General features: G+C 44.5%; 1 protein-coding gene across 15 annotated transcripts in view; it reads right to left on the reverse strand.

Annotated features, from left to right (window-relative positions):
- The window catches only part of KIF1B (kinesin family member 1B), a gene marked incomplete at its 3' end in the record, with an annotated part of 308,482 nt that overhangs the window by 22,403 nt on the left and 269,249 nt on the right, over positions 1-16,830 (reverse strand). For 9 of the 15 annotated variants that reach the window (XM_082274493.1, XM_082274502.1, XM_082274492.1 and 6 more), the window contains 8 exons: positions 13,982-14,072; positions 13,713-13,828; positions 12,080-12,135; positions 10,424-10,532; positions 10,276-10,342; positions 5,447-5,531; positions 5,255-5,357; positions 3,293-3,319 (listed from right to left, as the gene is read on the reverse strand). In XM_082274493.1, coding sequence (XP_082130619.1) covers positions 3,293-3,319; positions 5,255-5,357; positions 5,447-5,531; positions 10,276-10,342; positions 10,424-10,532; positions 12,080-12,135; positions 13,713-13,828; positions 13,982-14,072 — 654 coding nt within the window. The remainder of the gene's footprint in view (positions 1-3,292; positions 3,320-5,254; positions 5,358-5,446; positions 5,532-10,275; positions 10,343-10,423; positions 10,533-12,079; positions 12,136-13,712; positions 13,829-13,981; positions 14,073-16,830) is intronic. The other 6 variants (XM_082274494.1, XM_082274505.1, XM_082274504.1 and 3 more) reach the window with 1 other exon arrangement.

Raw genomic sequence — 16,830 nt, forward strand, 5'->3', positions numbered from 1 at the left:
TATCTACTGCTACAAAAGCAGGATAAATGACACTATCACCAAAGCAGTGTTAATTTTGCCCACTTTCCCTGCAACATGGCAGCAACTAATTTGCAAATCAATATCTAAAACCTTTATAAGCTATACCAAGCTTCTCAATTACTAACTGACCTTATAAAAAATCTGCATCAGAACATCCCTACTGCATTGCTGAGTTTATATTTCTGATTTTGTTTTTCTTTTTATGCAAACCTGTGATTAAACCAGCTCAGCAATGACATCTTGCAAAGGAGGAGTAGCCTTTAAGTGGGGCTAAACGTTTTAAAAATATATGTACCGATCAGCTGGAGAATGGGCATGGTGACACCCCAAAGGTATGTTCCTTTTTACAGACGAAGCTGCCATCTTTTTTTTTTCCTGAATTAACGAGGGAGTTAGGGATGAGTGGAGTGATTTCACCAAATCTGATTTTACAGAAGTCATCTTTTTAAAAAAAAATAACAAGCCAGTCTTAAGGCCGGTTCACACTGGTGTGATGTGGGAAACCCTGCAAATCCAGTGCAGGTTCCCGCATCGCACCTGAATCCCTGGCAGTTCACACTGCCCTCTGCGAACCAATGCGGGTGTCAATACAAAGTTAATGACACCCCCAGATAGGTTCGCAGACTGCGAACTGTGAACTCGGACAGGATTCGGAACGCATGGGTGTGAACACAAAAAAAAGTGTCCTGCACGAGTTTGGTCCGAATGCGATGCAAATTCAGCCATGCAATCTGTGTGGCTGAATTTGCATCGCACAGACATCGCATGTGATCTGCACATCAATGCAGTGCGAATCACATGCAATGTCTGGCATCGCACCGGCCTTTAGGGGTGAGTGGAATGTTTTCTTCAAAACAGTTAATTAAGGCTCCATGCACACTAGCGGTTTTTTTTCTAAGATCAAATAAACGCTGGATGAAAAACGCTGATGATTGCATTTGTGTGCCAGCTTCTAGCAGCGGTTTAGAAACTTTTAGGAACATTAACATTTAACGTTTTAACAGTAGATGAAGATAGAAAAACTGCTTTAAAAAAAGCTGTTCGGAGTGCTTTAGTAGCTTTGAGACTGGGTTCACACTGCCGCACGGAGCAGCTTACAGCAGGGGTTCAATGTTTTAGATCTGATTTCAGTCCGAATGTTTGGCTGAATTCGAACCTGAAACAGACTAGAAGACAGACAGGACTTCTGTGCAATTCGCTCTGAAACTCTTCCAGAGATATGTGAACCGGCTCCATAGAGAGACAGTCACAATCTCTTGACATAGGAATTGGATGTGGAGAGACCTGAATCCAATCGCAATAGTGTGAACCCAGCCTAAGCGTTTTTTTTTCCTGCTGTTAAAACGCTCCCAAAAACGCTACAAAAACGTTTTTTTTTCTGCACCTAGACGCCCAAGTTCAAAAAACGCTAATAGCATAAAGTAGTGTGCATGGACACAAAGGATAACACTATTTAGCATCTATGAGCAAGAAAAAAATGCTAATAACAGCTACTAGGAGCTTAAAAAAAAACACGTGTGCATAGAGCCAAAGTGCAAATTATGATTCCATCTTTGAAAAAAAATATTTTAAATTAGTTTCCAATTTTACAATGCGAACTACTTAGGGCCCTTTCAAACGGCCAGACTCCAGCAGCGGATCTGCCTGCTCAGCAGGGAATCTGTCCGCTGATCTCCGCTGAGCAGGCGGATAGCAGGTCCGTGTCTGCTCTGCTTATGCAGAGCAGGTACAGGCACAGCCCGCTCTCTTCTATGGGTGGTCGGATGTAAACAAACCACCTGTCTGTTTACATCTGTCTGTCATCTGATTTGATCCCTCAACCGTCTGTTTTAGTGGATCGGATCAGATGTCGGCGGGTGTCAACAGACATATGTTCATTGATACCCACCGCTCCATAGAGGGCAGCAGATGGTCCGATCGGGTCCATCGAAAAAAACGGACATGTGTGAATGGGGACTTAGGTGAAATAAGCTGGCAAATAAAATAATAAATTACATGGCTTTGTTTTCTAACAAAGCAAAATGACCACTTGTTCATGCCATGCTAATATGATGATCACATGGCTTTTTAGATGAAATAAGCTTGGGAATAAAATCACGTCTTTGCTTTCTTACAAAGCCAAATGACCACTAGTCCATTTTGATATGCTAATCACATGACTTTGGGCAATACTACTGACTACCGGATCTGCGGTGGACTGCTTTGTCAGCAGCGGCTGGCAGGCAATCAGTAGACGATATGCCACAACCTGCTTGATTGTTTGGAGAGGGAATATCACTCCGAAATTCCTCTTCACCACACTGCAGCCATTTCCAAAAGACATGACTGCAGTGCAGTTGTGGTGCAGCACCAGTCACTCCTATTGGCTGAGCTGTCAGGTGGTATCACCTGCCGAATGCGACATACCTTATTTATTTTTGTTGATCCGGGACACAAAACCTTGTGGCCTTGATGATGTGTACAGGGGTGTTAGGCGGCCATTGCTGGGTTTTTACTGTCAGCCGAGTGCATTTAAAAATCACCACAAGCACCTGCTTTTACTAAGCCCAATAGACATAGCTGCAGTGCAGTTGTGGTGCAGCAGCAGTCACTCCTATTGGCTGAGCTGTCAGGCGGTATCATCTGCCGAATGTGACATACCCTATTTATTTTTGTTGATCCAGGATGCAAAACCTTGCGGCCTTGATGATGTGTACAGGGGTGTTAGGCGGCCATTGCTGGGTTTTTACTGTCAACCGAGTGCATTTAAAAATCACAAGCAGCTGCTTTTACTAAGCCCAATAGACATGAGCTGTCAGGCGGTATCACCTGCCGAATGTGACATACCCTATTTATTTTTGTTGAGCCAGGACGCAAAACCTTGCACTAAACCCATGTGAAAGGGGCCTTAGATTAGGACCCCTAAAAACCATTTAAATTTCGCCTTCCCAACTACTTTACCAAATGCTAAAATTTTGACAAAATGTTTATATTTTCTCCTAAATTTAAGAAAACTAAACATTCTTTTTTTAAAATTCACTAATTGCATGACATTCCATTAGAATCTGCATTGTAAAATATAAAAAAGTTTGATGATAGTGTCTTTGATGCTGCCATTTAAATGCTACCACCTAGCTATTTAGTACAGAAGCGCTATTGGGGGGCGGGAAGGGGTGGAGCAAGCCAGTGCAGGGGGGACATAAAGTATTCTGTGAGAGACTGAAGAATCTTTATGTGCAGGGTTGGTGGTAGTGGGGGGGGGGGGGGGTGGGAGAAGCAAAACATAAAATACCTAGGCATGTCCTTATCAAGAAACAGCCTGTAAGACACAGAAGAAGAAGAAGCTGCTATTAGTGACAGAGACATTCAGGGAGACAAAATGGAGGACGCCCAGAGCGTAGACAAGACTTCAGCGGAAAAGAAAAGGGGAGCAAAATAAAATCAATAAAAAGGAGCCACGCAAATTAAATCCAACATAAATGTGGCAAATAAAAAGACAAGCAAGATGATAATCACTTGGAAATTAAGCCTCGGATCACGTTAAGGAAAAACTTAACCCTGAAGATGTAGTATGGGAGGTGTTAGAAGGCACCATTTATAATACTGAGTTGATGGGTTAATACAATTCTAGAACATCACTGTATTCTCTAATGACTGGTGAAGGTAGAGGTGTACCTAAGGCAACTACAGAAAAATCTAAACATGGGAACCTTCATGTCTTATACAAGAAAAACATTTTTTAGGATCTCATTTATTCCTTGGGTAAATTATTTCCGATGTAGAAACATTTTCAGAATATAATCAGCTGGTGCCCTTCTGAAGTACTACCGGTTCTACCTTTGTGTGTTGACTCCAAGCCTCTAGACCAGGGGTCTCCAAACTTTGGCCCTCCAGTTGTTCAGGAACAACAATTCTCATCATGCCTAGTCATGTCTGTGAATGTAAGAGTATGACAATGCCTCATGGGACATGTAGTTCTGCAACAGCTGGAGGGCCCTAGTCTGGAGATCCCTGCTCTAGACACTATTCACTGATCTGTCCTCTCAATTCTCCACTATCCAGGTAATCCTGGCTGCAGGGCCAGGACAAGGGGTGGGCAGAAGGAGCAGCTGCTAAGGACTCAGGGGTAGGAAGGGCATCCCTTCACCGCACACAATCTCTAGATCAGTGGCTAGCAACCAGCAGGATGAAGATTCATGTCTACTGTGACAGCTACTGATGGCACACATGCTCCAATCCCCCATTCACAACCACATCTGCCCACAGCTGACACAAAAAACACACCAGGCATATGCAACTACCTTCTATTTGCTAGAAAGCAAGCAACTGGCCAAACGTGTAGAGAAAACTCCATCGCAACCTTGGACAGCTAGTGCAAAGGGGGCTTAGAATGGGCATAGGATGGTACACACATTCTACTGCATGTAATAGGAGCGCTTAAAGAGGTTGTAAACCCAAAAAAAAAAAAAAAAAACCCTGTAAGACAAAGGCATAATGAGCTAGCATGCACCGCATAGCTCATTATTAAATACTTACCTTAGAACGAAGCCCCCGCTGTGCCGCCCGCTCGCCGGTCACATGGCCGACATGTTTGGCCATCCTGCTTCCTCCGGCCATCTGATTGGCCAGAGGATCGATAACATCACTCCCGTGCATGCGGGCGGGAGCCGCCGTTTCACGGCACAGGGCTCTGAAGGAACGGTACTGGTGGCCGGTCCTTCAGAGCGCATGCGCCGATGACATCATCGGCTGCATTAAAGGTAAATATCTCCGAAACAGTGCAAGTTTAGGCGATATTTACAGTACCTATAGGTAAGTCTCATTATAGGCTTACCTATAGGTACAAGTTATAAAAGAGGGTTTACAACCTCTTTAAGGGGGCGCAATTCCGCATCCTTGCTCTGGGTGATTAACAAACTTGTCCTGGTCCTGCCTGGCTGTTCCAGTCAAACCATTCCCACTTAGTCCGGGCCCTGTAGACTGTGACCCAAACCTCCATCTGGTACCTCCCGTGTGAAACTCCATCTAGGCTCCTCCCATGCGCACTTTAAACACACGTAGGTAAAACATTTGAGAACCCAAAAATAATTGTAAAAGTATTGTTCTTCGGACACCAAGAACTAGCTAGTAAAACTTATTTTCTAATAGATCTAACTGAACTGAAGGTAATTTTACTTCTTGTGGGTATAACCTTTAACTAGCTTCATAAGAAATTTACCCAGAGTGTCTTGCCTAAACGGTCATATTAGATTACCTGCTGGAACTGTGAGATTTGAGGTATTTGGCGGATATGATGTTAAGAGAAAGAACAGCATCTGCTGCAGACTCGTCCACCTCGGCTTTGTTCCGTACTCTCCCTGGAAGGACAAATAGAGGGCAGATTGTCAATACGGAGTTGCATGGAGGGTGGGCATGTACAGTTACAGGGGCATGTTGTGACACTCACCTACCACCAGTTCTCTTACATCCTTCCAGTGTAATTCATTTCCTTTCTCATGGATTATAGTCACGGTGATTCTACGCTGGATGCCCTGTAACAACAAATGACATATAAATAGGTAAAACAATGGCTTCTGATGCAGAAAAGACAAAACTACCACCATCTTTTCTTTGATTTTCGCAATATTTATTTTATAGCATGCAATAGTTCTTCCACATTGGAGCTTCACTTGTTATAACAGGCATTATATAGTGCCAATAATCTACGCAGCGCTTTACATATTGAACATTCACATCAGTCCCTGCCCCTAAGAAGCTTCCAATATAAGGTCCCCAATTCCTTCCTACATACATACATACACATGCTAGGGACAACGTAGAGAGCAGTCAATCAATTAATCTATCAGCATGTCTTTAGAGTGTGGGAGGAGACCAGGGTACCCGGAGAAAACTCATGCAAGCACAGGGACAACATGCAAACTCAATGCAGTACCCAAGGACCCCAGTGCTGCAAGGCAGAGGTGCTAACCACTAAGCCACTGTGCTGCCCCCTATAACAGCCAATGAATAATTCAATGATAAAGGTGATTCTATCTGTAGGTTTTATCAATAAATACATCTATTAGTATGCTTTTTTGTAGCTTTGGAAGTTGGGGAAAGTGGAGGAGGTGGTGGTGGCGTTGGGAGGAGTGGTTGGAGTGAAGGACGGCTTCAAGGCAGCAGAAAGAACAACAAATGAGAACTTAATGCTTTTTACATATTAAAAGTATAGCTAAAGGGCAAACTTTTTTTTTAGTTTTGGATAGAGTGGAGAAGGATTAGAACATCTGTCAGTTTTTATTGCTGTCTGTGTCCCTGTTGAGGAGATTCACCCTCTCTATTTGTCTTGTTTACCATTACCATTAAAAGTGAAAGAAAAATTGGATTTTTGACTTACCATTTCTCTGATGTTCATGAAGGACACAGCTTCAGATCTTCATAACCATTGGGTTATACTGCCCCCTACAGGAGTAGGACACTTGGCAGAAAAAAAGTCTAAGCCCATGGGCAGTCCCAGGGGGTATACTCCCTCTCTCTTGCTGTAGGCACTCAGTTTACTTACAAGCAGTGTCATAAGAATTACAATTCCACAGAGGGGTGGGTGCTGTGTCCGTCAATGAACATCAGAGAAATGGATTTTATGTAAGTCAAAAATCCCATTCTCTCTTTCGTTCATTGACGGACACAGCTCCTGTCATTCTTGACCATTGGGATGTCCCAAAGCAGTGTTAAACATGAGGGTGGGAACAGCAAAAAAAATCCCAAGGCTAAAAAGTAGCCAACCAGGTAACAGGAGCTCAACAACTGGAGCCCACCTAAAAAAAACAATACACATTCGAAGAGGATAAGGTCCTCCCAACAGCAGCCTGCAAAACCTTGCGGCCAAAATAAGCATCCGCAGATACCAACACATCCACTTTATAAAACTTTGTGAAAATTTTCCCCCGACAACTAAGTGGCAGCCTTGCAAACCTGCGTCACTGATGCCCGATGACGGAAAGCCCAGGAGGCACTAAGCTCCAGAGTAGAGGGCACCTTAACAGGGAAAGGAGGACCCTGATCCTTGATGGAATAGGTCTGAATCACGGTCTGTCTGATCCATCTGGAAATGGTCGCAGAGGAAGTGGACAACCCTTTACGAGTCCCATCCATGAGCACATATAAGAGAGTCTGACTTCCTGAAAGACTCCGTAGCTGCCAGGTACACCCTAATTGCCCGGACCACATCTAAGGCATGCCAGGCTATTTCCTTCAGATGTTTAGGCTGGGACACAGAGAAGACAACACAATGTCTTCATTCAAATGAAAATCAGAGACAGCCTTTGGAAGGAATGACGGACAGGGGCGAAGAACCACCTGATCTCTGTGTCACTAGGTAAGATGAATGACAGGATAACGCCGCCAGTTCCGACACTCGGCGCGCAGGGCTGATAGCCACCAAAAAGGCCACCTTCTGGGACAGTGTAAGCAGAGGAATCTCCTGAACGTTCTCAAAGGGAGGCTTCTGGAGGACCGAAAGCACCAAATTGAGGTCCAAGGCGGCAACGGAGCCTGCACTGGAGGAACCAAATGTCAGACACCCTGAAGAATAGTACGCACCGGGGAATGAGTGGCCAAAGGTCGTTGGAAGAAGACCGCCAAAGCCTACACCTGACCCTTGATGGTACTCCAGGCCAATTTCTGTTCAACCCTCTGTTGAAGGAAGGTCAAGATCCGAGCCACCGAGAAGGAGCGAGGATGAACCCCAAGAGACTCACACCACGCAATGTACGTCTTCCATGTACGATGCTAGATCCCCCTAGAAGTAAATTTCCTAGCTTTTAATAGTGTAGGAATCACCGACTCAGATAAACCTCTATCCTTCAGCACCTGGCGCTTAACAGCCAAGCCATCAAAGCCAGCAACTGTAAAGCAGGATGAAAGATCAGTCCTTGGGACAGCAGATCCTCCCTGAGAGGAAGCTTCCAAGGAACGTCAGCGACCAGCCGCACCAGTTTGGCGTACCAAGCCCGGTGAGGACACTAAGATGACCGGAATCCCTTCTGCCTCGATCCTGCATAGAAGTCTTGGCAGAAGCTTGAGAGGAGGTAAGGCGTAAATCAGACGATACTGACCGCACGGGGCCACCAGCGCATCTGTGGTGTCTGCCAGAGGATCCTTTGACCGAGCCATGAACCTCTGCATCTTTCTGTTGAACCGAGATGCCAAAAGATCCACCTGGGGGGTGCCCCACCAGAGACACAACCGATAAAACACCTCCGGATGAAGACACCACTCCCTTTGGTCCAACGCCTGCCGACTGATGATGGCATCCATGGTGACCACTGTCCAATACAAGGGGAGGAAGGATTTGCCCAGCTGAAGCACCAGAGAACGAAGCCACCATATCAGGGACTCTTTTGTTTCCCAGCTCAGCCGGATCGGATTGTCCAGAGACTGTGGAGTCTTTTCCCATTTGGCTAGAATCTCTCTTTGCAGGGGCCTCATATGGAACTGTGCAAATGGAACCGCCTCGAAGGGAGACACCATCAGGCCCAGCCCTCGCATGCAAGTCTGAAGGGATGACCTTGAGGTCCAGCATTTGCCTTCCTTCCTGGGAACTGTAAACAGGTTTGAGTAAAAACCCTAAAACGGGGCAATCACCCCTTGATGTAACAGGTCTTGTACCGCCCCAAACAGCCCTGTAAACTGTCCGGGGACAGGCGCAAGTTGGAAGGAAAGAACCTTGATGGCTCCGCCCACACTGCAATGTCATTCATTCACAGAGTTCCATTAAAGAAATGCCCACAAGTTCTCAATAAGCAGCGAGGGCGCTGGTGAGTGCTCTCATCGTCCATTAAGCTTCCTGTCATTCAGTAACTGCCTGTTTGTATCTGTGGTACGGGCAGACAGCTACACTGACAAGCTGCAGGAACTGAACATTGCACATGCGATCTGCTGCTTACAGGCTCCTAAGAGAAAAAAAATAATTAAATGTACATTTTTTTTTACCTGCAAAAAAAATGCGCATTTATTTATTTTTTTTTAAAAGTGCACTTATCCTTTAATCTACCTTTGACAGAACCATCTTTATTTAGGCATCATCCAGAGTTACCATCTACTTCCGGATGGTGCAAGATGCAAGCTCAGCAATTACACAATCATGTAATTTCATGGCTGTGCAGTTTTTAGCTGCCTTCACACAAATCAGGCCCCTGATTCTCCACCATGTGATTTGCTAGAAAGTTAGTTACTATGTATAGTCTGCTTGAGTACTGAGGGAGAGGAGACTGAGAAAATGTTTCTTCCTGCCTGCAGCAGGCTGGTGACATCATCTTAGCCTAGGCAAAGTGTCTTGACATCAAAGACTGTTTTTTAATTATAAAAGATACAGCACTTCCTGTTTATTATGAAATAGCAGAAATGTACAGAGAAAGATTTTAAATAGTCTACAGAATACCAAAACTATACATTATCCTTAAAGTGGAGCTCCACCCAAAAGGGGAAGCTCCACTTGTTCGTACCCTCTCCCCTCCTCCACTGCTACAACTGGCACATTTTGGGGGGGGGGAGCAGGCACTTGGTTTTGACAGATACCCGGGTAAGAACGCTGCGGCAAGCTACACGTATGTTTGGCCCCTCCTCCTTCCCCCCCCGCTGCCTTCTGGGACACACAGGTCCCAGAAAACGACTGGACCATTCAGAAAGCACAGCATGACCTTAACATGCGCAGTAGAAAACTAGCTGTGAAGCCTGAAGGCTTCACTGCTGGTTTCCCTTAGGCTACGTTCACGTTAGCGTAGCGGACCGTGGCAGAATCACCGCGATTCTGCCCGCGATTCGGAAATCATTGCAAACCCTTTTTTGGGCGTCATGCGACCCGCAATTTTGTTTGCGCGATGTTACCGCGATTCGTCAGGCGGAAAATCGCGGCAACATTGCACAGCGTTTGGGGTGCCATTGCAAATCAATGGCAACGCACAGGCGTTCCGCGATTTGCAATGATTTCCGGATCGCGGTGATTCTGCCACGGTCCACTACGCTAACATGTGAACGTAGCCTTAGTGAAGATGCCGGCTCCTGCACTCAAAGCCGATTGAAGAATTGGCTCAGGTACCGACATTGCTGGATCCCTGGACAGGTAAGTGTCCTTATATTAAAAGTCAGCAGCTACAGTATTTGTAGATGCGGACTTTATTTTTTTTTGGGGAGATCCTCTTATCTTTTAGAATGTTAAGGGATAACTCCACTCTTAGGATAGCCATGGAGGTACTTTACTGCTTGATTTTTTTTTTTTTATTGCTTCATGTACTATACCTGGTGTAGCAGGAAAGTTCCTTGACAGGACAGTCCTCCAGAATGATCTACCACGGCCGGGATGTACCTGTCACAAAGCACCAAAGATAGGTCAACACCTGCCTATATAGGTAAGCCCCTTTAATAACTGTGCTGTGTTTGTACTTACTCTCCCGTTGGCTCAAGTTCGCTGATCTCAAACCACACCAAAAGGTCATATTTGCTGACGCTCTGCCCGAGACTTGTCTTGTTCAGAGGATTGAGTTTGGTGGCTGGAACTGTCGGAGAAAAGCAAGTCAGTATTAAATATTCTGCTGTTAAAACACAAAACCAAACTACTGGATGGACCTACGGGGCCTAAATCTTTACTAAACACCACTAGTCAGCTGGAATACTAACCTGGTCTCTTGGGAGCCCTCTCTGGTAGGCAGGAAGGGATGGGCAGAGACAGAAAAGATGGAAACTGATCTGCACTGTCTTGGAGGCTGGCAGAGAGAGCGTGAGCGTGTTCTGAAAAAGTGTCCAGTACGGGATCACTTATGTAGCCAGACATCAGGTACCGGACCAGATTGATCTTTCTCTCTCCTGCCACCAAGACAGGTTATACACAGAACGGGCAGGAAGGTGGGGGAGGCACAAAGTGAGTTGGTGAAGGCAGAGGGGAGGGGAATTAATAAAATCAGGTAAAAAAAAAAAAAAAAAAAAAAAAATCATGACGTCATCACAGTCATCATGCAGCAAAGGAAACATAAATAAATATAAAATTACTGAGTGATGCAGCATGCAAAGCAACAAAACATACGTGAAAAATAAAAACTCCTGGCAAGGATAGATGTTATTTAAAGGGTCAGTTCACAGAAAATAGATATCTGTGTGGACAATGGTTAACCACCCACAAGCCTCTTGTGTATCTCTACACAGGCTAGGCACACAGTTAACCCTTTGATCGCCCCTGATGTTAACCCCTTATCAGCCAAAGTCATTAGTACAGTGACAGTGCATTTTTTTTTTTAGTACTGATCACTGTATTAGTGTCACTGGCCCCAAAAAGTGTCAGTTAGTGTTCACCGCAATATTGCAGTCCCGCTATAAGTCGCTGATCACCGCAATTACTAGTAAAAAAAATAAAATAAAATAAAAATATACCATATTTTTTAGATGCTGTGACTTCTGACTTTTTTTTTTACCAAAAATATGTAGCAGAATACATATTGGCCTAAATTGATAAAGAAATTTAATTTTTTTTTATTGGGTATGTTTTATAGCAAAAAGTAAAATATATAGTTTTTTTTTTTCAAAATTGTCTGTCTTTTTTTGATTATAGCGTAAAAAAATTAAAAACGCAGAGGTGACCAAATACCACCAAAAGAAAGCTCTATTTGTGAGAAATATAAATTATATTTTAGGTTCAGCTTTGCACAATCAATGCATGTGCAATTGTCAGTTAAAGTAACGCAGTGCCGAATCGCAAAAAAATGTCCTGGTCATGGAAAGTGGTAAATCTTCCAGAGGTTAAGTGGTTAATGTCATGTTATAGAGGGCAGAAACTCATAATGGTCAGCCAGATTTCATCATTTCTTACTGTAGAATAGTTTAAGCATTGAACAGTGAGTTCCTATGGGCTGATTAAGGTTTCTGAACTTTGCACTCTGCCTGAGTAAAGAAGCTGGTGGTTTATCAAAGCACTGAACTCTTGTGTGTACAAGGAGATGAAACAAACCACAGCTCTATGTGTTTGCTCCCATTGATAAAACTTCTACTCTGGTTCATCCATGACAAGACTGCAACATTTCAAATAAAACTTTTCCACAAAACATTCACATACCTGGCTTAGAGAGGGGCATCGGTGTGGGGAAGTGACGCCGGGATGGCTGTGCTGGACTGCAAAACAAAACAGATTAAAAGTCATACAACATGAACGTGCGACTGCCCACAGACCCAAAGATGTCCCACTAAGAACAATGGCTAAAGCCGGGTGCACATTGGCCAAATGTTGGGCTGTCAAGGAATCTGATGAACACTTGTGAATTAAGCAAAATGTCTATTTTTCTATGTGTATTTTTCTATACATGTACATATCTTTTCCCTGTCGTCCTTACTCAAAATGGCCGTTACTAGATACCCCCGCACCACCGACAATGGAATGTTAGAAGAAAGATGGAGCCTTGGCACAGTGCCTTCAAGAGAAGATAACATGCATAAACTCGAAGGGGACCACCTTATAATGGACATGACTAATCAGAAAGCTGCAAATAATCAGTATTATGCTAATATTATGCTTATGACGTACTAACATATGACACCGCCTACTAACTATATAATAGGCTGTCCATTAGAAATAAAAAGGAAGTATCATTTACCTGAACAATGTGTCAGTCTGTGATATCCTCGTGCATGCACTCTAATTACCTATTAAATTAGATCCAGTAGCAGAAATCTATTTTGAACCTGATTGAGGTTCGCGAAACATTTACAGGGCAACATCGGCTGGTTTAATATTATATTATAATGTGTGTATGGCAGCTGCTCCGACAGAAGCTGGCCATTTGGACATGCATGCTTGAAAACCATCAGCCGATTAGCGCTGAACAGAGTGTTCTGGCGGGGGAGGGGATGGGGGCATCCCCCTGTCAGAACACAATAGCTCAGTAGCGGAGATCGCTGTACTAACATCAGATTGTTAGTACAGCGGCTCTGACCTGAGCTGTCAGTTGTTTTTCGTTCAACCCACTGGGTTGAATGAAAAAAAAAACTAGTGGTATGTACTAGGCTTAAAGAAACATGTGGCGGACTGCTATCACCAAATTGCCATTCCATTTTCAACACAGTAAAGGCAACAATCGACCCCCAGTTCACAAACAGATTTTCCAGAAATCTCTGTAATTGATGATGAGTTTTTCCAGTGAAAACCATTTGAAGGTTGCAAGCAAAGGACTATATTTGGCCTAATTGCTCTCACACCATACTATCAGCCCTTGTTTATACTTGCAGTGCCCTCTGAAAAGTGATCCATGGTTGTCTGCTTTTTGGAGGGTGCTAGACAGGCAGTCAGGAGGCAGTACGTCACCTCCCGACTGTCTATCTATTTTATCCCCTAGAAACCTGCACCTGCATTGCATAAGGTTGCAGGGTGTTTACAGTATTCAGTTGAATGGGTCGCATCCGGCAGGTGGTAGTGCCCACCAAACGCGACGAGGGGATAATGTTTACATCCCTGTCAGCGTAGGGGTAAGCAGATGGGGGGGGGGGGCAGTAAAAACGCCCCACAAATGCAAGTGTAAACTAGGCCTTTGTCAGGCAAAAAGGCAACCAGAGTTCCACATTTATCCTCCAACAAATCACAGAAAACATGAAAATCCTAATTGGTAATTGGGCAAAAAAAAAAAAATAACTATTCTTCTGTCAGATAATTCAGACAATGAGAACGTTAGAATTTCCAGTCTCTGTTTTGCCGTTACCTGAGATCCTGACCCTGCAGATGTAATGGATGCTGCTGGTAATGTCCAAATACTTCAAACACAATTGGTTTGGTCTTGATGTATTCTGCGAAGGATTCAGTCACTTCTACAGCAATCTAATCAGAAAAAGAAGACGTGTCAGCTTCATCAGTCACATCATAGTAGCTAAGGACACTACTGTCACACATAGTAGCTAAGGACACTACTGTCACATCATAGTAGCTAAGGACACTACTGTCACACATAGTAGCTAACACTGTGACACTTACATTTTGTACATGGTAGAAACCTAGCGGATTCCCACGCCCGTTATTTTTCAGGGGTTCTGTAGAAAAGGCCTCATCGTGCCGATGGAGGAAACTGAAATGCAATGTTTTAGAGATTAAAACTCCACTATACTGAGAAATAAACATTCCCACACAATAACTGCAATCCTCCACCTTCATCATCACCTTATCTGGGCAGGACATATGACTGATTAGTTCTATTCCAAAAGTTCCAAATAATTTAAAATCTTTCTAAAGTAAATGTTAGTGTAATGATAAGGTAGGTACACCTAGAACCCCCCCCCCCCTATCCAGAGATATTAGTCCTGCAAGATTTTTAGATCCGGGCATGGGGTGAGTGCAATGCACATCATTATTTTCACAGGGACCCAATTCTGGGATTTAAAAGAGAACCTTACTCCATTTTCAACTTATATTTGTTGTAAAACTTCCATATAGCCAGTGCAGTGACTGCCTTAAGGTGATACACAGAGTGTTGAGTTTTAAAGCTGGTCTGAGAGTTCAGAAAAAAGGGGACGGAGAGCTAAAGTTACACTCTGCAGAGCTCAGTGAGAAGCACTCTGAGAGCTGATTGGAGGGAAGGGACGCACCCCCCCATTCACACAGCTCACAGGAACAGAGCTGAGGCTGTCAATCTGCTGGAGCTCCCTCCCTTGTCACCATTTTTCTCCTGCCAGGAAAACTTGGTGCCAGAAGTGATTCATGCTGATAGCAGAGGAAGGAAGCAGCAGACAGAAATGACACCTAGAGCTCTGGATTGAGACAAGTACACACTATAGAGGGATATGCTTTGTTCATATTTAATGTCTGAGGTTTACAACCACTTTAAGTATCTTGCCACATAGGAGACATCACAAGATGCCAACTATTACCTTATCAGCTAAAAAAGACTTTTCTGTGCACCCTTCTAAATTGTTTTCAAGCCTAGTACACGTGTCGGGTGACATCGGCTGGTTCAATAAAAACTTCTGATGGACGAGCATGTTGGAAAACCAGCAGCTGACTGGCTCCTGTTCAGTGCTCTCAGCCAATGGCCGAGAGCGCTGATGGGAGATGTGCTTCCGCCTAGCCGCCCACAGCCACAGCAGAAATCAGAAGATTTATGCCACTACAATTTGCACTGGCCTAAATCGCCGGTGTGAATGTAACCTAAAGGCAATCTCACTGGTAAGGGGGAAGGCATTTGGTGCAGCAATTGAAACAGGAAATGACAGGCCCTTGTAACAAACTGGAACCAGATTTGAAGGATGCACAGAAAGCCTAGTCACTGGGGTACTGTCATTGTGCGCTGAAATGGCAACCATCAAGGCTTAGTCATGAAGGTAGAGCAAGTCAGGCCCCAATAATAAAGTAAAACTAAACCAGAGAGGGGCACAGAAGAAAGTAACATCAGGCATATTGTGGTGATGACTTGTAGGCAAAATTTTATTGAAAACAAAAGTAAAAAAAAAAAGTTCTCAGGTTTGAAGTTGGGAGGACAATTCATTAGCAAATAGTCTGCTCCCTTCTAAACAATACACCAAGAGTGATGTGTACTCACTAACAGCGAGATATCAAAATAGAAAATATACGCCTATAAGCAGGGCTCGACAAATCCCAGGCGCCAGGTTGCCATGGTGACAAGAAATTGCGTCCTGGCGCCTGGGCTGCCACCTGAATGCTTCCACACCCCCTTTCTTGTTGCTGATCCGGAAGTGAGCCGCTGCTGTGTGTGTCCATTCAGACACGGAGTAGCGGCTCGGGCCCGCCCCCTCTCACTCATTGGCTAACTGACTTTGATTGACAGCAGTGGGAGCCACTGGCGCCTGCTGCTGTCTCAGCCAATCAGGAGGGAGAGTCCCGGGCAGCTGAGATTCTCGTGCAACATCGCTGGATCGAGATGGGGCTCAGGTAATTAGAGGGGCTGCTGCGCACTGAAGGTTTTTATTTTAAGCATAGAATGCATTAAGATAAAAAAACTTCTGCCTTTGGAACCACTTTAACTGCCAGGCTTAACATCAATAGTATGGCTATGTCAGCCATATATGTGCAGCAGGTAGACTATATAACAAAATGTTTGTAGGCACATGATTAGCTTATATGAGCTTGTTGGACATCCCATTCCAAAACCATGGGCATTAATATGGAGTAGGCAATGCCGATATATCAGGGGCCAATATGCATTTTCCCCGGTATATTGGAATCGGCGTGGAGGTTACTGATATTTCGGGAAAGTGCTTGTAACGGAGTGATGCCTGCAGCTAGAGGCATCACCCCGGTACCGGCGTCCATAGCCGACGGTCGGCTGTCTTGTAATGACAACCGATGCGGCTGAGAAGCAGCTTGGCTGTCATTACAAGGAGTGGGAGGGGACGTCCCCCCCTCCCACGGCTCGTCCGGGTCTCTTGTCCCACTGGGAGACCTGGGCAACCAGCCTACACGGCCGCCCGAAGACCGGATCAAAGCCGCATTCGGCTCTGATCGGGTCTCCATGTAAAAACCCGAAACTGATGTCATGACATCCTTTCTGAGTACTCGGCACAAAATTCAAAAAAATTACAGCATTCAAAAGAGCCAAACTTGGCATTGTGAATGCTTTTAAGTGCAGAGGAGGGGTTTGGGGTCTTTTAGACTCCCAGATCCCTCCACAACAGTACCTGTCAAGAAAGAAAAATATCGGCCAATACCGATATTCAATGGCCAAAATATCGGTATCGGCTTTAAAAAAACGATATCGGTCGTTTAACAACCTCCACAACTGGGAAAGCTTTCCACAATATTTTGGAGTATACCTGTGGAAATGTGTACCCATTCAACCAAAAGAGCATTTGTGAGGTCAGGTACTGATGTTT

Source organism: Pelophylax lessonae (genome assembly GCF_965119305.1).
Source record: "Pelophylax lessonae genome assembly, chromosome: 12".
NCBI classification, from domain to species: domain Eukaryota; kingdom Metazoa; phylum Chordata; class Amphibia; order Anura; family Ranidae; genus Pelophylax; species Pelophylax lessonae.